We start from the raw sequence: 24,600 nt of genomic DNA on the forward strand, positions 1-24,600 counted from the left end.
TTTTGACACTTATGTATTAGAATTTTATTTCAAGCACTTATGCTCATCCTTGAGTTTAAAAAGTCTAACAAAATCTAAGAACCCAGGTCCCTTTAAAACCTACTTGTGATGGAGACACCAACAGGAACTAGCAAACCATTGTTTATTTACTTACATATTGTATCTCCCATGGAGACCTATTTGGCTTACCACTCTTCACAGGCCTAGTGCAATCTCATAGAGCACCCTAGGATTTCACTGATCAATACCTAATGGCACCTAAAAGCACCTATGCTTCTTTTCTTGTTCTATGAATCTGTGAAAGTCTGCAGATCCTCCCAGCTCTAGAAGCAATGATGTTTTTCACCAAAATCAGCATTTTGCTTTATGGAAACACGGGCAACATCTGATAGTGAAGAGGGCAGTAAGATTTAACTTAACCAAAATTGCTTGACAACGAAAAAGTGATTTCATCATTCTGCTTCGCAATGTAGTCTTCAGAAATCAACTGTGATAAAAAGCAGGAAGTAACTGTTAAAATTTTAGCAACTCCTAAAAGGCTGGAAGGTGGGTTTAACAGTTTATTAGGATTTATAAGTGTCATTTTAAAAACAGTCGATTTAAACCATGTAGAAATAAGTATGCAAAAAGTCTGCAAAACAAAACATACTTTAAACATGTTTAAGTAGATAGATTATCTGAAATTCTGGATTTTTCAGTCACTTCACTGTTATGCTATGGCAGCCAAGTAATCCTTAACTTCAGTTGGAGTAAGTCTTCTAAATCCAGCTTCATTGCAGATTCCAACTTCTATGTTATCCTCTGTCATTTGCCCTTCAAAGCTTTCCTATTGAGGACGGAGGAAAAAAGGTCAATTTTCTAAGCAGTTAATCATGAAATCATTGTAAATCCAGTTGTTGAATATTGAGCTAACCTTTAGGGTTAAGATGGCTGTATGAATGGCATCTTCAAGTTCCAGATCTTCATTATACCTGAAGAATTAAAAAAAAAAATTACTTATATCATTGTTTATATTCTTTATTTAAATACAATGACAGCAACAACCTAAGTTTTTAAAACTCTAAACGTCTTTAAAATACTAAATTACACATTCTTTTAATCACCTCCTTGTAGCTGTCCCCAGATAAAAAAACTGACAATATCTGGTGCTCAATTCCCAACATCATGAAGGGTATGACCCTAAAACGAGTTTAGTTTAGGAAACTTTTTTCTTTTTTGAGACAGAGTTATCTTGGCTCACTGCAAGCTCCACCTCCTGGGCTCATGCCATTCTCCTGCCTCAGCCTCCCAAGTAGCTTGGACTACAGGCACCTGCCACCACGCCCAGCTAATTTCTTTGTATTTTTAGTAGAGACAGGTTTCACTGTGTTAGCCAGGATGGTCTCGATCTCCTGACCTTGTGATCCACCTGCCTCGACCTCCCAAAGTGCTGGGATTACAGGCGTGAGCCACTGCACCCAGCCGGGAAACTTCTTAAGTATAAATATTTTAACAATCAGGATGTGGTGGCATTATAATTTTTAAAACACAGAAAAATCAGAACTTTGCTAAAATCTCATCTTTTTCTCATAAGCTAAAACATAACATGTCACTTCCTGCCAATACCAGTGTGGACAGTGTGAATAGTGGCTGGGTTGTTTCTTTGGTTCTCCCCATCCCCTACTTTCCTCCCTCCATTGTCAACTGTTGCTCACCCTTCCCCGACTCCCCAGCCCCTCCCTAGCTCCTTCCTAATCTCGGTGCCACCTTTTCCTGTTTCCCTGCCCAGCCCCAGTGTTAGGGTGAGGCCTGGAGGAACCCCGGGCGCTGTAGCAGAGAAGAGAAGACAAGGATGACCCTCAGTCCACCAGCCCAATCACTGGGTTCACCACCTCCATAGCAATGAGACTGATGCTGCTCACCTGTTCTGGCCACACACGGCCCGTGGCTGACTTGGCCTTCAGTGGCATCATGCCTTAGGGGCTTTTTTTCCCCTCGAGACAGAGTCTTGCTCTGTCACCCAGGCTGAAATGCAGTGGCGCAATCTTGGCTTACTGCAAACTCCACCTCCCAGGCAGGTTCAAGCAATTCTCCTGCCTCAGCCTCCTGAGTAGCTGGGGTTACAGGTGCATGCTATCACTCCCTGCTAATTTTTGTATTTTTAGTAGAGACGGGGGGGGGGGGGGGTGGATACGGTAATGATGGAAAAGGGGGGTTCACCATGTTGGCCAGGCTGGTCTCGAACTGCTGACGTCAGGTGATCCACCTGCCTCAGCATCCCAAAGTGCTGGGATTACAGGCGCAAGCCACTGCGCCCGGCCAGCCTTACGAGTATTTCTAAATCAGTGCTTGCAAAGACAGCAAACCTATGCTATGCCAGGGAGATATAGGAGACTGATTTGGAATCCTTTTGGGTCATAAAGATGCTGTTTGGGGTATAACACTGAATAAGGATGCCATCAAAGCTGCCACAGCAGCTGCAGATCTCACAAAGTGTGGGATGCTATCCCAGGAGATGAACTGATGACCCTGGCTCATAAAAACATTGTCAAGACTATGGATTTCATGCAGGATAGTAATTATTTGTTAACCAGGGAACAGGATAAACTGTTACGCATATATGACTTGAACAAACCCGAAGCAGAACCTGAGGAAGTTAGTGATCACAGCTCTGATATAAAAAAGGCCCTATGGTGCAGTGTGGATAAACAGATTCTTTCTTCTGATGACAAAACTGTTAGACTCTGGGATCATGCTACTATGACAGAAATGAAATCTCTAAATTTTAATATGTCAGCTAGTAGTATGGAATATATTCCTGAGGGAGATATTTTGGTAATAACTTATGGCTGATCCAGTGCTTTTGATAGTACAGGAAGTTTGGAACCAATTAAATCCTTTCAAGCTCCTGTAACCATTAACTGTGAATCTCTTCACCTTAAGAATTTCTTTTTGCAGGTGGTGAAGATGTTAAACGTGTAAGTATGATGACAATAGTGGAGAAGAATTAGAATCCTACAAAGGACACTCCAGTCCTATTCACTGTGTGACATTTGGTCCTGATGAACTGTATGCCAGTGGTTCTGAAGATGGAACACTGAGACTGGCAAACCATGGTAGGAAAAACATACAGCCTTTAGAAATATGTGCTTCCTGAAGAAGATAGCAGTGAGCTGAAGAAGCCAAAGATTGGTTTTGCAGACACAAGAGAAGAGGAGCTAGAAGAAAGTGCTTCAGAGAATTCAGATTCCATCTATTCTTCAACTCCTCAAGTTAAGGCTGAGCATCAAGCATGTGCCACAGATAATATACAACTGGACTAGAACGAGCAAGCAGAGAAAAACATCAGCCTTTCAGAGTTACTCTCTGCTTAAGGCAAAAGCAGTAATAAATAATGAGGAATATGAATTAGCTCCATTGCTGGAACAACTAACTTGGTGTTACCTGTAAGTGAAATCTCAAGAGGATCAGATGAAGGGAGGCTGAGTTATCCTCTTGTAGTACAATGGCCTGTCATCTTTTTAATGAGTATGTACAAGACAACATCTGACTTCTCTTATTACAATTAAAAGTTCTTGCAGCTGTTTATATCATTATGGAGAAGAAAAACATATTGGCTTATTTGTCTGACTTTCCCTTAAAGCAGAATGTCTTTGTTGTTGTTTTTTGCTTTGGTTGTAAAGAGGGAATACATGATAAAGTAACTGGTTTAATTTCTCTTTCATTGTACACTGGTTCTGAACATCTAATTATTTTTAGTTGTCTAAATAAAATGCCTCTGAAACAAAAATAAAACAAAACATATCATGTAATAACAATGTGAAATATTTGGAAGACTCATTAATGTAAAAAAGAAAAATGAAAAAGTACCTTAAGAGCCTAAGATTAAATTTACCATTTAAACCCAGGCCTAAGATTTTTAATAACCTTAACATTACATGAAAAATGTACTGTGAAGGCTCATCTGTTAAACGGAGTTACAAAATTTTTTATTATTATTCAGCCATGAAAAAATGGAATCCTGTCATTTGCAGCAACATGGATGGAAATGGAGGTCATTATGTTAAGTAAAACAAGCCAGGCACAGAAAGATGAATATTGCATGTTCTCACTCATATGTGGGAGCTAAAAAAAGTGGATCTCATGGAGGGAGAGAGTAGCACAGTGGTTACCAGAGGCTGGAAAGGGAGACGGGAAGAAGAAATGAAGGAAGTTGGTGAAGGGGTATAAAAATGCAGTCAGATAGGAGGAATAAGTTCTGGTGTCCAATAGTACACTCAGGAAATTATTTTTCTTCTATTTCAGAACAGCTAGAAGATCTGCAATGCTCCCAACACAAAGAAAAGCTAGATGTTTGAGGTAACGGATATCCAATTACCCTGATTTGACACACTGTATACAGGTATTAAAATATCACATATACTGCAAACATATGTGCAACTATTACATATCAAGAAATAAAACATTTTCCTCTTCAAAAGCTTGGAGAGTTTTGAAGGACTACAGTAACACTGAGACTAGAATACAGCTGGAAATAAGTGAGAGCAGCTTGTACTTGGGCACCGACAGATTTTTACATACTGCTCCACTTTTTATCAAGCACACATATCAAATATTTAATATACCTTCAACTCCAGGCATTTGGTTTCACAATTTTTTTTACTGTCATAATGTAAACTATTATCATTAAATCATTTAAAAATCTGTCTCCCCAAATTTTTTATTCCAGATTCAATGTTCTTTTTCTCCCTCCTAAAATGGCAGAAAAAGTGAAGTAAAAAGTAAAACAAAACAAAACAAAAAAGCATTTAGGAAACCACAGAATGTAAAAAGACAACTCCTTAGGAAATGAATATTAATTACCACTCGATATACTGAAGGCTAGGAAACTAGGAGGGAGATAAGTTTTTGATTTATCTGTAACTACATTAATATACAGAGTAATACAGCAATTTTCTTTAGTCCCATGATATTAATTACTTAAAGAGCACCAAAAACCATAAAGTGAGTTTGCTAATGAATGTAGTTACAGTGAGTGAGCCTACCTTTTCTCAAGGAAAGTTTTCCCATTCACATAGTTCTTTCCCATTGCTGTAGCTTTCCAGGCAAAGTAAGCTCCCTAATCAGGATAGAAAGAGTAAAGAACCATATTTTAAAACACAAATACAATTATATTGCCCTGCCATTTAATTTTTAGCTTTATTAATTGTTCTCTAACTTTGAAGGTCACAGAATATTATTAGAATGGAAAACATCACAGAATAGGTTATTTTTTTAAGAAGGCTAGAAGGATGGAAACCAAAGAGGCATGAAGAAACTTTTGGAGGTTCTGGAAATTTTTGATATCCTCATTGTAGTAATGGTTTCTTCAGACATTTACATATATCAGAACTCATCAAACTGATGAAGCTGGTGATGATGCAATTAAGTGTACATAAATTATGTAACAAAGCCAGTTAAAAGAAATTCAGGTTAACTTAAATAATCAAGAGTAGTATTTTAGCTTCACAGACTGAAGCGATTTAAGTCTCTCATATAAATCTGAAAAATGGTGACCAACTCTTGATCATTAGTGAATAAATTAAAAAGAGAGCATCTCATCAGAAAAAATACCAAAAGAAACATAATCCATTATGTTTTAAATGAACACAATTGTTTTTTAGATACAACAGAGGAAAATAGGACAAAAGAAGAAATCTGGATTCCAGAAATGGTGGCTTCTGCTACCTTCTGAAAAGGAAGATAAGAGGGCTTGTCATTTAGCTTTGGAAACTCAGAGATGGAGTAACAGCACTATCAAAGTTCCCCAAATACTTATTTTTTCTGATTTAAGTAACAACCAAAATATTTTTCTTTTGCCATCTCAGGTTTTAAGAGTAGATCATAAGGTCTGCATTGAGTAAACTTGTAATTATCTAATAATCCATAAAACATGAAAGGTAATTTCCTAATCTTGAATTTTGTCTTAAGGTTCTCATAGCAAATGGGACAGATGTGGAGTAGTATTATCCTTTACAAATCCCTTCTATTCAGATACCATTCTTCTGCATTACAGCAGACAACTCACCCAAGGTACCAATTTCACAATCATTCTTGCAAAACACTGAATTCAAGACAGATTAATGTTTTTGCTGGAAAAGTCACTCAAGTCAACCCCAAGATTCAACTGACGGCAAACACCACAACACTGTCCTCCAGATCCACATCTTCAATTGCAATATTTCCCAAAGTTACAGGTTTAAATACATTTGATAACAACTATTTCAACAAATCACCCAAGTGTATGAAGTAAACATGGCAGAAGAAAAGAGGGTAGAACTAATACAGCTTCCTTATCAGAAGACCAAATTACCAAAATTTTAAATATACACACAAAAATGCACGACCTCATACCTTCTAAAGCCCAGGTGAAAAAGAAGAAAATACTGCTAAATTGTAAAGTTTTTATGGCTTCTATTTCTGTTAGATATTCAAAGAGCACTTTTAAAGACAAATCCTTCAAATACATCTACTGATACTTACAGATGGATCTGACTGAAATAAATATGGTCGTCCCTCATTCCAACCACAAATAAGTAAAGAAACTCCAAATGGACGAACACCACTGCAGACAGGAAAATGAAAATTACTTGGCATTTTCATGAAAGTCATCCTCAAGAATTTATCAGTACTCTCAAATAAAGCAAATTATCAGGCAAACTGAATTAGACTTGTAAGTTCCTTAAAAAGTATTTAACACCTTTCTGAATGCATCAATTCAAAACTAATTCTCTTTACAGTAGTGAGGAATAGTAGCCAAAAAAAAAAAAATTTTTGGATTGAACAGAGTGTCACCTAAGACACTGGGGTTAATAAGTGTGGAGTAACATTTAGTGTCCTAACAAAATAACAACTTTTAATTAATGCAGCTTTTTCACTAGGTTTACTCGTCACAAAATGACAACTTTCAATTGATGCAGCTTTTCCACTAGGTTTACCTATTACAAAATGACAATTTTCAGTTAATGCAGCTCTTCTACTAGGTTTACATATCAACAACTACCTATATGCTATCTCATCCACACCCAAAGAAGCTGGAGAATGAAAAGAAATATGAATGTGTCAAAGAGCTGCTTTCATCATGTGCTTACAATCATTTCTGGTTAGAAACATAAATTTGAAAGTAGAGGCCAGGTGCAGTACCAACACTTTGGGAGGCCAAGACAGGCAGATCACTTGAGGTCAGGAGTTTGAAATCAGTCTGGCCAACATAGTAAAACCATATCCCTACCAAAAAAATACAAAAAAAAAAAAAATTAGCTGGGCATGGTGATGCATGCCTGTGGTGCCAGCTACTCGGGAAGCTAAGGCATGAGCATCACTTGATCCCAGGAGGCAGAGGTTGCAGTGAGCCAGGATCATGCCATTGCACTCCAGCCTGGGTAACAGAGTGAGACTCTGACTCAAAAAGAAAAAAATAAAAATAAATAAAAGTAGCAATGAATTTCTGCCCAAAAAGTGTTTTAATCACTGGCAAAAGAACTTTTTATATCTAGAAGCTGCTTTCTGCTGTTATATGAGCAACAAGAAAACACATTTTTTTTCCTTAAGTAAATATTCTAGATCCAGATAAGATCAGAAATATTCATCATAGTGATTTTGTCCACTTGTTAGGCAAATATAGGAAGGGTAAGTCCCATTCTATGTATACATCTACTCTTTAAAATGACTTCCCCCTACAATTCATGGCACATTTCAAGGAAAAAAAGCAACTTACCCTGACTGAGTATATTCTTGCATCACAGAAGCTACTCTCTGTACCAGCTGAGCTGTAGGAATGGGTTCTTGGTACACAAGATAGTACTGTTGAGCTAGCTTTCGAGCTCTGTGCACAAGCACTCTAACAAGGAAAAAATAAGATTTAATTACAAGGAAGATGCTCTACTACCCAAAGACTCATTCTTCTTTTACAGGCACGTACCTGCAGCACCAGTTTAACATGTATTGCTTTAATGGTGGCTACTGGATCAAAGCTAGTCTTACTCTAACATTGGATTCCAGTTGATATAGAAGAAAATATCGAAGCATCATAGAGTACCAGTTAGCTTAAAAGTAACAGATTTAATGTACAAAAATGAGAATTTTATCTCACTCCATGGCTTCTTCAAGACTGTCCCCCTTATCCAAGGGCAGCCACTTGTCTTTTTATAGCTCACCCCAGTCCACACGTGCATACAAGCACACATAAACACACAGGCACACAATTCTGGGCATATTTTTCTCACTTCAGGTCACTACTTCCTGCAGACTGTTTTAATCTCTCTGCCTGTGCTTCAAAGAGTACCCTTCAGAGATTAAGAAACAGTAAGAAACTACTTGTAACTAAAAATGTAAAATTCAGCTGGGTGCAGTGTTTCACACCTTAATACCAACACTTTAAAAGGCTGAGGCAGGAAGATCACTTGAGGCCAGGAGTTTGAGACCTGCCTGGGCAAGACCCTGGGTTACTTTAAAGAGAACAACTCAGATGTGAAATAGGAGTGAAAATGAAGTGAAACTTTGCGTCTACCTATCTTGCTCCACAAAATCATGAGCAATAAAGTAATACTCCTTTTACTTGTTTAAATGACAGACACAGAAAGCCGTCAATCTCTTTCAACTTGGCTGGTACCCTGAGTAACAAGATTATTCTCTCTTCCTGTGAAATATAAAGGGGGTAATTATATGAGCACTGGGATCCTGGTTGGCTGCCACACTCAGTAACTTGCGGTGGTGTTTGAGAATTTTGTTCCTTTGTGAAGAACAGGAAAAGAGGTAAGGTTAACTCTGGATGGCGATGCTTTCTTTTGTTGCCTCATACTTTTTAGAATATAGTTTATTATAACATAAATTGCTCTTATCATTTTTAAACTGCACTGGCGAAAACTAAAGCCCTTATGCCCAGTTCCTGGGTAGTAGAAGAGGAATATGTCAGAAGGGAAAGTCCACTAAACAGAGAAAAGAGGAGTTATGTAATCTATCTACCTCCTCTTTCATATCTGAGTTATTCTCTTTAAAGTAACCTACACAGGCAAACTAAATTCAGCTCTCAATGAGGCTGCTATTGCTAAACAAAGCACACAAAAAAAGAGGAATCGGAAGATAAAAGGAAAACAACATTGGTTTTTCTCCTGAAAATACAGATTACAATCAATTCATGAGATGGTGAGAAACACTATAAAAAGTATAAAGTACCTGTAATCGGGGCCCATGCCACTGTACACCAAACCTATATGCTTGGTAATTGGTTCCACTTTGTGTACACTTCGCTCATCATACAGAATGGATTTCTGTTTTTTCTCAGTTGCTAATACCACACCATTTGCAGCTTAAAAAAAAGAGAGAGACCTAAATGTTTAATCATTTATAAGACTGTTTTAACAGCTTTCTATTATGGATGCACTAAACTCAAAAGTCCTTTATTTCCTTTAATTTATAAAACCTTTTCGTCCGGAGTCCTATTACCAAAATTACCTAAGAAATGGTAAGTCCATTTTTCCCTCACTGGTCATTAGTACTATACAAAAAAATCGTCCCTACAGCTATAGGTATTACATAACCTTTTGTAAGCACTCTAAAGATACCTGAGAGTTCACGTTTTAAAATAATGGATTTCTGCCTACTTGTCCCACTAGTCTCATAACATGAAATTTACAATAAATGATACAGCCTTTTAAAGTGAAACACAACATATTTAGCTTATGTTTTATAATTAAACTTTCCTAAATTATAAGGATAAAAACTGCCAACAAGTAGTGATATAATCAGTGGGAAAAAAAAAAAAGAGTTTTCTGAATGAGAAAGACTACTGTGAATATTACAGCTAACAGATAAAGGTGTTATTATTTCCTTTGAAAAGAAATTTGAATGACCTTAGACTTACTACTATTTAAACTCCAAAACACTGTAAATTAACAAAAAATTATTAAAAATTATACTACTGCAGCTCTGTATAAATTAACTACTAATTAATTCCAAAATAATTAAGATAACTACTAACAGGCATCTGAAATGAATGAAGCATTTAATTACCTTTAATTCCCACTGACGGGGCTCCTCCAGCTACAGCAGCCAAAGCATATTCAATCTGGACAAGTTTACCAGACGGGCTTAAAAGAAACGCAGATATTTGTTAAGTTCACATATCATCCAATATTTATTGTAAGAACATCTCTGAGATAGTACAGACATTCAGGTCAAATCCAATTTCTCCAACCCCAGGGAGTAGCTGGCCTTTGACCTCTATCATGAAGTGGCACAGAAACCAAGTTTACAGCTGGGCACAATGACTCAAGCCTGTAATCCCAGCACTTGGGAAGGCTGAGGTGGGTGGATTACCTGAGGTCAGGAGTTCAAGACCAGCCTGACTAACATGGTGAAACCCTGTCTCTACTAAATATACAAAAATTAGCTGGGTATAGTGGTACACGCCTGTAATCCCAGCTACTTGGGAGGCTGAGGCAGGAGAATCGCTTGAATCAAGGAGGTGGAGGTAGCAGTGAGCTGAGATCACACCACTGCACTCCAGCCTGGGCAACAAGACCGAAACCTCATCTCAAAAAAAAAAAAAAAAAGAGAAAAGAAAAGAAAAAACGAACGAAACCAAGTTTACAAGGCAATTAGAACATACTCCTACTGAAGCACTACTTTCTCTTTGGTTTTTGTCTGCCACATGGAGCAGTGGTATTACTGTTGCTTCTTTTCACCCTAAGTTTTCTGTGCTTGTTTTCTCACCTGTAAAATGAGCACACAGTAACCACAACTGGTTTTCCGTATCAGTGGATTCCACAGGGCTGACTATAGAACTTGAGTACGCCTTGACTTGGTATTTGTGGGAGTCCTGAAATCACCATCCCCTACAGGGGTCCTGTACCTATTTCAAAGCATTGTTGTGATTAAGTGAAGTAATTCCTATAAAACTGTCTGGCACAAAATCTGTAACAAGCACATACTGAATGGTAATGTTATTAAGAACATGTATGTGTTTGTTAAAAACCAAACAGCAGCATATATTTCAAGTGGGGGGGGGGGTGGTTTTAGAACACAGACATGGCCTAAGACAGTAACACCTAGATATCACTCACAGTTAAGTATTCTCTACATAATATACAACTATTTCTAGAAGCCACGAGATGGTCACACTTAACAGATCTGGTTCCATGGATTTGGTAGCTAAACACAAGTCTTAAACTGGCCTTTTAGAGTTATACTTTATTTCAACCTAGTTGTTTAATTAGAATCATCACAAACCAACCTAATTTCATATATAAAGTCTGAGTGAAAGTAATTTGTCCAAAGTGACACAGCTAGATCCTTATCTCCCAACTACTATTGCAAATTTCAGAAGTCTGTATTTTCTCTTCATATAATTACAAATATTCCCTTGGTCACCCAAATCTCAACTCCATCCCTCCTTGCTCCAAACACATAGACTACTCTCAAACTTCAAAAACCTCACTCACAAGCTAATCCCTCCATCTGAAATGCATTTCTCTATTGCCCTGTGAACTCTTTTCCTTCAATCATGTCCTAACGGAAGTTGCCCTGACCCCTCAGATTAAGTTGAATACCTATTCACTGATGCCTGTGATGTCCTGTACTTCCTCTTTGCCTAAGATTCATCATATCTGAATTATTATTATTATTTTTTTGGTAGAAACAGGGTCTCGCTATGTTGTCCAGGCTGGTCTCAAACACCTGGTCTCAAGCAATCCTCCTGCCTTGGCCTCTTTATTATTTTTACAATATTTGTCTTCCTCAATAAAGTCAGCTATGTTCAGTCAGGATTCCAGCACATAACCTAGTACCAGGAATCTACAATCATTTGGCTGATAGAGACACATCTAGACCAATTAAAGAAACAGACCTAAGGGTGACAGCTCTAAGGCTCTTGATATAGTTAGTTAATTGGAGCAGAACAACATCAACTGACATTTAAATTAAAAAATTAAGCTGAACTTTTTTCCCTTTAATAGTCACTATTTCAATAATCATGTCATAACTTTCTGGGTCCATCCAGCTTTCAATTATTGTTCAATACCTAATTCATATACCCCTGGGTAACATTTAAAGGTTCATATAAACTTAATAGTTACCTTTTCTCTGTTCCTATTAACTGTACTTACCTATCTTTACCACTGCGTGAAAGCTCATTGACCTGTGAGCTGGCTGAGCAATCAACCATCTTTATATTCCATAATGCCACTGGCCCATTCCATAGCATCAGTATCCCTACATGGAATAACTGAAATAGCCTTCTATCTGGTTTTCCTTTCTCAACCTTACTTCCACCCCCAGTCAAAGTTGCCTTTGTACCCTGTCACCTCCACTTAGATTTTGTAAGAACTTCTTTGTTCACTTAAAATAAAATTTCCTTCTCTGGCCTACAAAGCCCTACACGATTAGCCCTCTCCCACATCACCACCTCCTTGCTCACAATAGCACATTTGCCTCATTTTCATTCCTTTAAGAGCTCAAGCTCCTTCCCAGTTTCAGGGCTTTCAAACATGCTGTTCCCTCTGTCTACAAGTCTCCTTATTTCTAAATCTTCAAATAGCTGCCTACTTTTAATCTTCCAGTCTCAAAAATCACCCCGAAGCACAAGCCTTTCCTGATTACTCAATCTAAAGTCATATTCCTTTCTTCACCCTTTTTAAAATAAAATTCCTTAGTAAGAGAATTTATTAGTAGGCACCAATTTGTTTACTCATTTATTGTCAATTCCCCAACCAAATGTACTCCACAAGAACTGTTTCATCCTGTATGGTCTCTAGTCCCTTCCACCATTAGTTTAATTCTTATTACGAGAGGCTAGAAACAAATATTTTCTTTTTATTTAAAACAGCTGAATCCACCATGTTTAAAACAAACAAAACATAAGTTTGGTTTTTCTTAAAAAAAATTTTAGACACGGGGTATCACTTTGTGACCCAGGCTGGAGTGCAGTGGCAGAATCACAGCTCACTGCATCCTAAACTCTTGGGCTCAAGTGCTCCTCTCGCTCTCAGGCACCCAAAAGCTTGGATTACAGGCACATGCCTGGCTAATTTTTTAATTTTTTCAGAGATAGGGTCTTGCTGTGTTGCCCAAGCTAGTCTTGAACTCCTGGGCTAAAGTGATCCTCCTGCCTCAGTCTCCCAAGTAGCTGGGATTACAGTTGTGAGTCACCCCGCCTGGCCAAAAGTTTATTTTAATAAAGAAATTTGTTACAAAAAGATTGAGTCCTGAAGGTATATGGTTGTTTTATGTTTTCAGCTCCACTAGGATTACACTTTCTTTGAGATAAAAGACCACATTAGCAGCCTGGGCAACATCACAAGACCCCAAGCCTTAAAAAAAAAAAAAAAAAAAAATAGCAGGCAGGGTGGTGCACACCTCTAGTGCCAGCTACTCCAAAGACTGAGGCAGGAGGAACCCTTGAGCCCAAGAGCTGGAGGCTGCCAAGTCCCTGTCTCTAAAAAGAGGACCACATTTGTTTTCTTCACAAATATGAACAGTGAATACATCCTGCACACACTCTTCTGTCATATGTAATATGACACTTTTTATTGCATAATTAAATTAATCTTGTTCAAAGGTTACAAAAAAAACTATTACGTACACTCACTGCTTACTGAAAACTGCCAAGAGAAAGGTACTTTTGGAATTTAAGACATTATGTAATAGAAAGTGTATTAATTTTTGTTATCAGAAAAAAATCCAGTTTGAATGTCAACTCAGCTACTAACCGATGACCTCAGACAAGTTATTTAATTTGTACAAGCTGTGGTTAGTTCATCTGTAAGAAGCTGAGATAACATTCATCATAGCAGTGGAAAGAGATGGAGCAGGTTACGGTTAAGTTGCACCTACACAGAAAGTACTCAACAAGTTAAATCCCGCCTGCCTTCAGTTGTCAGGACTACATTTGAAGTAAACTGGCTGATCCTTAAGAAAATGGGTAAGTCAGAAAACTTCCCCAGTCAATTTTTAAAAGTCTTCGTTGATGGTTTCCTCACATTGGGAGCCACGGTTCGCCTCAACTATTTTGGAAAGTAAACTTACTATTCTAATCCCCTGTTCTACAATAGAAAAGCCTACAAACTTGTTTAAAGTAAACATCCCCCTCTGCGTTCCCCCTCCACACACCAAAAAAAAAAGGCCAAAACTCAAACTGTTGCCTCGTTGTTAAGGGTTCACAAAAAAGTGATAGGCGCTTTCGGTTTTTACTCCTTATGTTTCTAATTCATGCATCGAAGAAATCGAAAGCGGGAGGTTCTGAAAGACACTAGTGCCAAACGGAGACCAAGACTTCGACTTAACTGTAAAGCTGAGAGTTTTCCAAGAAAAGGGGATCCCACATATTTGACCATGATTCCGAGTTTCAGAAACCACCGCATCAGGTCCACTTGAGCCAGGAAAAAAAAATCCTGGGTTCGGAACGGGCCACCCAAAGATGGTTGAGCTAAAACTGCCTTCTTTTCTAGTCTCCAAAGTGAAAGCGAATCCTTGGCTATGTGCCTCACCGTCCCGCAGCCCCCCGATCCTCCAGCAGCCTCCGACCAAGGAAGCTCCAGGAATCCCGGGCCGGCCTGGCAAATGACTTTGCAAAGCCGCATTTCCACCTCCATTCTCTACTGGACCCTCCAGAAGCACCAATCCCGACGTCAGGTTGGGAAAAACTAAGTCGACAGAGCTCCTGCAACCTCGACTACGCTGAGGACCTCGAGGGCCCCTTCCATACCTGAATGTAGTCAGCGAAAAGCTGTACCCGCGCTCCGCCATCTTTACCCGAAGAGCCAAAGCACATCCGCATACATGCGCACTGTGGCCGATTTTCTTTCATTTCCCCGCCCCTCGCCCTTCCTTTTCTCTCTATGATTGGAGGAGAGTCAGAGCTGCTCCAAGAGCATGCGGGGTGTTGTAGTTCTAGAAAGGGAGACTTGCCCGATTCTGTGCCTGTGCGCATGCTGAAAGCAGGGGCGGGACCGGGGCGGTCTTCCAGCAGGGAAAATGGCGCTGGCCATGCTGGTCTTAGTGGTTCCGCCGTGGCCTGCGGCCCGGGGCCTGCTTCGAAACTACTGGGAGCGACTGCTGCGGAAGTTTCCGCAGAACCGGCCGGGCTCTCCCAGTCCTCCGTGGGGTAGGTAAAGAAGGGAGAGGGGACTGATGACGGGACCTCGGGCAGCGTCGCAGACGCAGCTTACACTCTTAACCCTCTGCCCGGGTTCTCATTCGCGGCCGCACGTCCGGGACGTAGTTCGTGACATTCACATATTAGCGAGAACGCGACTGTTTTTGCGCTCCCTCCACCGCAAAAACAAAAAACAAAAAAAACCCTCTGCTTGTTCCATTCGTACACAGGATGTAACCTTGTGTCAAAGATAAATCATAGCCAGCCAGTAATTAAAGTGCTGAAAACGGATTTTATTTAGTAACTACTGCAGATAAAGAGCTGAGCTCCATCCCGGGTCGTGCAGAGGTGACTTGGGCGTTTTAAAGGGAGAATGAGCGAGGCGGGAGTGTAGGGGCTCTGTAGAGTCAGAGAAGTGTAGTACAATGAAGTCAGTGCAAATGTGATTAGCCGGCTGTGTCTGCTAGCTCGCAGCTATCTTAGGTAGGATTCTGTCCTCCCGCAGATAGTGGGAGACAAAGGCCCTATCCTTCCTAATGATTAGATTTCGAAGGAATGGCTCTCAGGGCCTTGAGAGAAACGCTTCCGAGTTAGTTGCAAGGGATACGTATTTACAATTATGTGCCCTTTCCAGGAAATGCTCTAAGGGAGTTCAGGGACCTACTATCAGGGGTATGTTGACTAAAAGAAATAGGAAATTTTCCAGGCAGCGTTGAGCTTTCTCAGGCAGGCACTTTAAAGGAGGGCCGAGGTCATCCTAGGATACAGTCTTATTGCTGCTAGAAACTATGCTAGAGTTTGGTCAAGTCTGTTGAGTTCAGGGATTTGTACAGAGTTGTCCTGACAGGACAGTTCTGCAGGTCTCACTTGGCATCAAGGCTCACCACTCTCTGGATCTGTCTTTCCTTTTCAGCCCTGTCCTCACCTCACCTCCCCTTCCCCTCTCTCCCTGTACTCTTCCCTTCCCTCCCCTCCCCTCTTCCCTCCTTTCCTCCCTCCCTCCCGCACAGTACATGTTTTCTGTGGTGTTTGAGCTCTGAGGAGATGAATTCTGTTTCCCATATTTCACTTGGAATTAATCTTAATTGGAAGTATCTTGGATGTTGAAACTGTCATTGCTTTGGCATTTACATTCTACTCAATTTCTAAGCAGCCTGAAAGTGATAATATCCAGAAATATACCAAGAAAATATATGCCACTATATGCCAAGCAATGTGCCAAGCTTTCTACATGTACTTCCTGGGATAATCTTGACAACAGTCGTATTAGGTGTATACACTTTCCAACTGAAGCAGTAGGCTCACAATGGTCCCAAGTTCACAGTCCTGAGCCTGTGTTGTTAATCACCGGGGCATGCTTGGCAATACTTGTGGACATACTGAAAATAAATGCCAATTGTTAGGTGTTAGAGAGCTGTGTGCATTCTTAAGAGTTCTTAAAATCAAAAGAAGTATGGCGGCCGGGCGCGGTGGCTCACACCTGTAATCTCAGCACTTTTGGAGGCCAGGGCGGGTACATCACCTAAGATCAGGAGTTCAAGACCAGCCTGGCCAACATCGTGAAACAGTCTCTACTAAAAATACAAAAATTAACCAGGCGTGGTGGTGCACACCAGTAATCCCAGCTACTTGGGAGGCTGAGGCAGGAGAATCATTTGAACCTGGGAGGCGGAGGTTGCAGTGAGCCGAGATCATGCCACCACACTCTAGCCTGGGTGACAGAGTGAGACTCAGTCTCAAAAAAAAAGAAAAGAAAAGAAAAAAGAAGTATGGCACTTGTGAGAAATAGCAAGGAAAGGGTAAAGGAGTCTCTTGATTTTTATAAGCAATTCATAGTCACATAAATAAGGCCATACAGAGAAATGGTGAGCTGGCTCTTTAGAGAGCAGACAGGAATCAGTATCAAATATGAGGAACTAAGTGACTTAAGGGGTTGTATCATAAAGGACCTGACTCAGTTTGAATATAAGAAAGGGCCAATTGGCAGTTACATCAGTGCTGATCAGAAGTATATTCAGGAAATCTGTCTAGATTTACTTGCAAATTAATCAGGTATTTACTACCCACCAAGTATTAATAGAATGTGGACAGTTGAGTGATTCTTTGCTTGTTTTGTTCAAGTTAGGTGCCTATCTAACTTGTTAAGAAACTTGATGGAATTTCACTGATCTATTTTCAGCAGGATCCACTAAGAAAAAATTCTGTGTTCCTTAAAATTGCATTGTATAAGCTTTAGTGTATTTTAATAGCTAAGGTATCCCATTATTGAGTTTCACATTCTCAATTTTATATGTAGTCTCTGTGTGTGTGTGTGTGTGTGTGTGTGTGTGTGTGTGTGTGTGTGTGTGCGCTTTACCATTGATTGTTAAGGAAAATGATATCTGTAAATAGTAATTTAGAAGCTAGAAACTAATTCTGTATCTCTTATGTTTTATTTCCTAGGACCAGCATTGGCAGTACAGGGCCCAGCCATATTTACAGAGCCAGCAAATGATACCAGTGGAAGTAAAGAGAATTCCAGCCTTTTGGATAGTATCTTTTGGATGGCAGCTCCCAAAAGTAGACGCACCATTGAAGTTAACCGGTGTAGGAGAAGAAACCCACAGAAGCTTATTAAAGTTAAGGTAATGCATTGATTTTTGTGGGTGTGCTTTTCCTCAAGTCCTCCACTGGGTGTGCTTTTCCTCAAGTCCTCCACTGAATAAGCTCATGGTAGATTCCTATAGCCTAGGAATAAATTCTTCTCAGATTATATGTGTCTACTTTCCTCTGGCCTAAATGGAATACAATATTCTCATTATATATGCCTGCTGTCCTCTAGCCTGAGTATTAGAAACACAGTTAAGGAAGGAGTGAGTTCGGAGACTGGGCAAGGAACGAGCCTGTGAGGTGCCTACATGACTTTTGAATTGTGAGCTGTGCCAGTCTTGAGCTGTGTGAGTTTTGAACTACAGATGAGTAAACATCCTAACTACGGCAGAGCCTAGAATTAAATTGGAAGCAGTAGGTCTACTGAATCTTGGGTTTTACAAGCCCTTACATATTTATTTTTTTTTAATCATTTCCAGTAAAATACCATGAAGGAAAACCCTAAGATAAGTAATAAAATACCTAACAACGATTAAGTGTCTATGATGTATCTCAGTGCCTTATGTTTATTATATCTCATCATGTCTTCACAATAGCCCTCCAAAGCAAATAAGATATTCTTCATTTTTAGGATGAAGAAACTGAAGCAAAAAGAATTTGCCTGTGGTCACACAGTTATGAAGCAGTAGATTTTCGAGCTCTGATTTTTGACCTCATGTTCTTTTGAAGATTTGCTTTGTGTTCTCCTATGCTCAGACAATTTCATATTCTCCTCTCTGACAACATGGATGTACTGTCTTCACTGATCTAGTAAAAAGAAAAATTACAATGTGTATGACCTCTGATCTGTTCATGTATGGTTTTAACAGTTAGGATTTCAGTTCCTGTTTCCTTCATGGCGTTCCACAGCAGCAGCACCGTACCGATGAAACTCAAGAACAGAAAACTGACTTTCATAAGCATCCACATTCTGTTAAGCAAAACCTGAGAACTTAAGCCAGAAAGTATTATTGAGTGATGGTTGGGGCTGAACTTAAATGTAGAACTGAAAAACACTTTATTACTTAAGACTTAACAGTAATTCATAAATTTGCTCAAGAGGATGTAAGATTTTAGGAATGAGATCTTGCACTGTTCTATTATGTGACTTCCCTGATTGCATTTATTCTGAGGGAATAGTTCTTATCCTGTGCATTTATTTTCTTCCTTGAATTATTTTCTGTTACATATGGTATATAGGGTGTTATGTTGGGTACTTTGATCATGAAAAAAAGACCTACTAACTGTGGGTGTCTTCATACCTTCACTTGTACATGCAATCCAGTTTCCAGTAGTGGAGTAAAATGAGAATATGGTTAGGCGAATAATGTGCAAGCCTCTTTCTTCCCTTCGGAAAAGGAAATTCTTTCGTTATCTGCCTCACAGATGTTAGTATATTAATCTTACCAAGTGTTTAAAGCTTCTTTAATGTTCCTGTTTAGTATTTTTCTTTGTATTTTCTTTCAAACCTATGTCTAGAATAAGTTGATAAATCTTTTAGGGTTATAATTATTTTATAGTTAAAGTTGGATATATATATATATATAAAAATCATTAAAATACCCTAAGACTGTAACATAAAATAATTTTACATTAAGGATTAATCAGTGTTCATTTTTAAAAAGAAAAATTATACTATATACCAAACCTGTATTCTATACAGGAATTTGAATTACACCGTGATAAAAAGAGAAAGCCGAGGAGGTCAACTTGTAATGTTCTTATCTTGTTTTCCCTAAGATAGATTGAAAGACAAAGGGAATTCACTTTTCCTTGGTGTCTCATTTAAGATGCTGAGTGTATGGGTCACTTAATTATGTTGGTGAATTCCTTATTTGATATTTAGTATTTGGAGTTAGGGGAAAGGAGTTTTGGTTTTTTTTGGTTTTGGTTTTTGTTTTGTTTTTTACATAACTACAACTGCTGTGTTTACGTAAAGATGTACTAGATTGGCTAAAGTCTAGTTCTAGTTTTTCTCTAATTCAAACTCAATGTTGCTTGTCTTCAGTTAAAGCGAGGTGGAACTAGATGATGTATGATGACCTCATGTAGCCTGAACATTCTAAGAAAGTTAAAATGTAAGCATTGCTCCTGTCAGTGGTTATTTGTTCGTTATATTGCCTCTTGTTAAAATATGTTTTTGTTTATTGTTTTAAAGAACAATATAGATGTTTGTCCTGAATGTGGTCACCTGAAGCAGAAACACGTCCTTTGTGCCTACTGCTATGAAAAGGTGCGCAAGGAGACTGCAGAAATCAGACGACAGATAGGGAAACAAGAAGGGGGCCCTTTTAAGGCTCCCACCATAGAGACTGTGGTGCTGTACACGGGAGAGACGCCGTCTGAACAAGATCAGGGCAAGAGGATCATTGAACGAGACAGAAAGCGACCATCCTGGTTCACCCAGAATTGACACCAAAGATGTTAAAAGGATAACTTCACAGTAAATCATTTCTCCTGAAATAGAGGAAGATTCTTTATGTTGTTGTGCTTGTTTTTAAATCATCAATATAGTTTAACACATTCTAAGCAGTTTTGTGTGGGATAATTTGAAGAATATATTATGAGTACACTGAAAATTTTGTTTATCCAAAGGCTCAATGGATTATGTTTCTATTATATACAAGGTTTTAAGTAAACCTAAAATTTCCAGAACAAAAATAAAAAATTTAAAATTTATAGCAAGAATTCTGTGTTTTGGCTTTGGTTTTGTTTGCCAGTGCTTTTTCTTAGACACAAATACTTAACACAGATAACTCCATTTAAGTAAAACATGGAAATCGGTTATTATTTGCATTTTTGGTATTTTTTTTAAGATTGTAGTTGTGGCATTAAGAAAGGTTTTGTTCTTATTTTTGTCTTAGCAAATTAAAATTGCTTTTGCAGGAAATTACTTCTATGAAACACACTAATTTACTTTGGTGACAGAAGTACTTCTTTACATTTTATATTAAATGAAAATCACATTCAGAATATATGAGATAGCCCATGGTTTGGAAGAGAGATTATTAGTAAATATGTGAGCAGATTCCATAGCACACTGAAAATGTGATAAGAATGTTCCTTGCACTTTTCTTTGAATATGTCCTTTTAGTTTATTTTACATTTTATCAATTTTATCTCATTGTAACAATAAGCTCTTTAACTTAACTTTTTGGGTTTTTTTTTTGTTTTGTTTTTTTGTTTTTGAGATGGAGTTTCACTCTTGTCACCCAGGCTGGAGTGCAATAGCCTGATCTCAGCTTCACTGCAACCTCCGTCTGCTGGGTTCAAGTGATTCTCCTGTCTCAGTCTCCCAAGTAGCTGAGATTACAGGCGCCCGGCACCACACCCAACTAATATTTGTATTTTTAGTAGAGACAGGGTTTCACCATGTTGGCCAGGCTGGTCTCAAACTCCTGGCCTCAGGTACTAAGACCTGAAGTGTATTTATCTCATGGGGCTTCATAATGGAAATTGTATAATGGCACAATCTATGTTGACATTCCTAGAGGTAAAATCACCAATTTCATTGGGTACAGTATAGGCCAGTGTTATGTTGAAGTGCAATTCAGTAAAAAATTTTTAAAACTTCCAAAGTGTTGGAATCTCAGCAAATAACTCTTTCAAGGCTGAGCTTAATCCAAGCATTAAAAAGTTGAAATTCCAGAGGAATTGGTTATCTGCATATTATTTAGACAAACTTCTACAGATAATTATTTTTAACCCTGAGAAGTGATACACATGCTATGTGTCAAAGACATACTTGAGGTGGAAACAATGGTTCATGAACACTGGGACTGAATATATTCAACTGTCTACTCAGTATCCGCAGTTGACCAATAGGTTGCAAAGTGTATCTCCAGGTAACAAATTGTCCTTTGATAGTATGGACTGAATGTATTCATATATTCATCTGGCTGCTACAGATGTGAGAAAAAAAAATTCTTATATTGAAAGCCTAACCTCCAATGTGATGGTGTTAGAAAGTGAGGCCTTTGAGCGGTAATTAGGGAATAAGGGTATTCCCCTATGAATAAGATCGATGCTCTTAAGAGATAAGAGTTTGTTCTCTCTGCCCTCTGCCATGTGAGGCTCCAAGGAGAAGGCTGACTACAAATCAGGAAGGAGATCTTCACCAGAACGAAATCTGCCAGCATCTTGATCTGGGACTTTCCAGCTTCCAGAACTGTGAGAGATGAATCGTTTAAGACACTGTTAATTTCTTAACAGGAGTTTGAGCACATAGAGACAGAGGCTCTATGTGCAGGTTACCTAGTGAGAGTATGTGGGGCAATTCATGAACAGAGAAACTTATTATAAATTGCATCCCCAAATTAGGCAATTATTAGATAGCAAAACCAGATACCTAGTTCATGTCAGAAAACCATGTCATAAAGGAGAGTACTTTCACTTTTAGGAAGGGGTTGTCCCTTCAAAGTTTTCTTTATAATACATTCTATCACTTCATGCCTCCAGTTTTTACTATGGCAGAAAATCATTATGAGTTGGAATTAAACCAATTATGTAACTGATTCAGGTTTTGAATTAGAAATTAATTCCCTTGTCCCTACTCATTCCCTACAACATGAAGATGTTGAGACACTTTACTAGGTTATTTTGGAAGAAGTTGTCTTGACTCTGACATCCCACCTTTTCTCCCTTTCACATCCAACCTGCGAGCAAATCCAAAAATCCCATTGACTCTACCCTCAATATATACTTAGAATCTGACCATTTAACATGAAGATCTATGCATACATATTTTTTCTTGGAAAACCAAAAATAGTTTTGGTGCACTATGGATGACCCCAATTTAAATAAATGGTGATCTTTTAAAAATACGATATTTTCATAATTTGTGTAGTGTGATTTTTAAGCTAAAAATTTATTCTTTAAAGTACAATGAGTAGGGGCCTTTGTAACATTGGTGATATAGCGATTGCCCTCCCACTCTCCTCAGAGAGCTGTTTTCTACACCACCCTCCCATATGCAATTATGTTTCAGAGGCAGGATTTTCCCCTCAATATTTCTAAATCTGTGCTAAGGAATTCTGCTATGATTAGTGTTTTTCTGGCAAATACACAAACATAGATGCTCTGTCTTCAACTGCAACTCTTAAGGAGCAGTGTCATTCCATGGTCTAGATTAGTGAATAACATTTCCATCTTGCCTTTGTAAACAGGATGGTGTCGCTTCCACCTGCTGTCCTCTTGTTTTTTCCTCAAAGGGTATCCAGAACAGCAACAGCTAAGGCAAATAGAGAGATGTTCCCTGGTGCTCAGTGGAATGTCCTGGGCTACTCTTTACCTTACTTCCAACCTTTGTGTTATCCCGCCCCTGTGTTCCTCTGCTGGCCCCGGTGACTGTGCACTCACCTCCTCCATGTTTGTGGAGTCTCTAGTAAGCATTAGGCATGCAATTTGGAGGAAGGACAGGAGGAAAGCTAGAGGGTTAACGAATTCCAGTCTCTAGACCCTAGTGTTCAAGCTCAGAGCCAGCTTGATAGTTTCAGCCTTTAAACGCACATCAGGAACTGCTACAGTTTACTAGGCATCACCAAACTGCTCCACTAGGGGGCAGCAGGTGAATTGCACTGAAATTCTCAAGTGAAATAATAAACCATGAGGTCCAGCAATGCTGGGGACATTGTTTCTGCCAAAGCCAAAAGCCTGTGGCTAGCAGACAGGATTACTGCAGGGGGAGAAAAGGCTGTCGGCAACGCTGAGTGAAAGTTAGAGGCTGCCAACAAAACTGAGCCTCCTTACCACTGTGTCCAGGGGTTTCTCCTCCTCTGCCCTGGGTCAGTTTGCTCTCTGCCAGTGTGCCCTCCTTGACCCTCTTCTTTCCCAATCCTGCATCCTTGGGTACATGCAGCCAGCTTAATTCTAAAATCCCTTCCAAGAGCATTTTTCAGGATAAAACCTCTTCTCCAGTATTCCCCAATATTACATTTCGGTGACTAAAAAGAAGTACTGATTTTCTCATTGACATTCTTCTAATCAGTAGTTCTCCACCAGGGATGATCCCCCTTCCCATCCCAGGGGACATTTGGCAATGTCTACAGACATTTTGGTTTGTCACACTGGGGTAGGGGGGTGAAGGATGATGAGAGCTACTGGCTTCCAGTGGGTAGAAGCCAGGGACGATGCTCAATATTTTCCTCTGTCAGACTCAATAAAACTAATTTTTTTGAATAAAAAATGCGACATGAAAATATTTTAATTTTCTAGAAGTCTCAGTGAGCCATCTTATTTTCTTCCATAATTTAAACATGCAGTGATGACCCTCGGGTCTATGTATCTAGGTCTCATTTTTCTATTAATCTCCAGACCCATGTTTCCAAATAATACGAGATTTCCATTAGAACGTCACATAAGTCTCACTAGATCATAGCCTAACAACTTTTCCAAATCTCTCCCTGTAAATTTGCTTCTCTGATAGCCTAGCTTGGTTCGCTTATTCATTCAACAAATATGTCTAACATTTCTCGTACCATAGACTACCTCTGATTGACTAATGGACATTTTGGGGTTAGCATATTGAAGACGGAACTGCTGATCACCCTATCCCTTACCCCACTAAGCCAAACTTGTACCTCATCCAAACTTTCCCACCTTGACAAAAATGAAATTGCTCCAGCAAAATCCTACTCATTCTTGGTTTCTCTCTTCACATCCCGCATAAGCAACTCCTTTCACTCTACCCTCATAACATATCCTGAGTCCCAAGTGGCATTCAGTTTGGAGTGACAAGAAGGGATGCCAGTGTAAGGAGAATGTGCTCGGAAGGGGCAAGAATGGATCTAGGGAGCCAGGCTAAGGGTCTCTGGAAGTAATCCAGGCTGAAGATGATGTAGCCTAAACCAGAATGGTGGCCAAGG

The 24,600-nt window shown here is 39.1% G+C and overlaps 2 protein-coding genes and 1 pseudogene across 2 annotated transcripts; 2 read left to right on the forward strand and 1 right to left on the reverse strand.

Moving 5' to 3' along the window:
- Positions 1-14,825, reverse strand: PSMA2 (proteasome (prosome, macropain) subunit, alpha type, 2). Its single transcript, XM_011995117.1, has 8 exons — positions 14,720-14,825; positions 10,030-10,106; positions 9,193-9,325; positions 7,736-7,858; positions 6,502-6,583; positions 5,025-5,098; positions 914-971; positions 1-826 (listed from the first exon to the last, which is right to left on the reverse strand). The coding sequence occupies exons 1-8, from the start codon at positions 14,758-14,760 to the stop codon at positions 710-712; spliced, it is 705 nt and encodes a 234-aa protein (XP_011850507.1). The 5' UTR covers positions 14,761-14,825; the 3' UTR covers positions 1-709.
- Positions 1,165-3,789, forward strand: LOC105550245 (annotated as a pseudogene).
- Positions 14,802-20,425, forward strand: MRPL32 (mitochondrial ribosomal protein L32). Its single transcript, XM_011995116.1, has 3 exons — positions 14,802-15,118; positions 17,552-17,733; positions 19,896-20,425. The coding sequence occupies exons 1-3, from the start codon at positions 14,989-14,991 to the stop codon at positions 20,148-20,150; spliced, it is 567 nt and encodes a 188-aa protein (XP_011850506.1). The 5' UTR covers positions 14,802-14,988; the 3' UTR covers positions 20,151-20,425.
- The last annotated feature ends 4,175 nt before the right edge of the window (positions 20,426-24,600 follow it).

Source organism: Mandrillus leucophaeus, unplaced genomic scaffold (genome assembly GCF_000951045.1).
Source record: "Mandrillus leucophaeus isolate KB7577 unplaced genomic scaffold, Mleu.le_1.0 Scaffold472, whole genome shotgun sequence".
NCBI lineage: Eukaryota > Metazoa > Chordata > Mammalia > Primates > Cercopithecidae > Mandrillus > Mandrillus leucophaeus.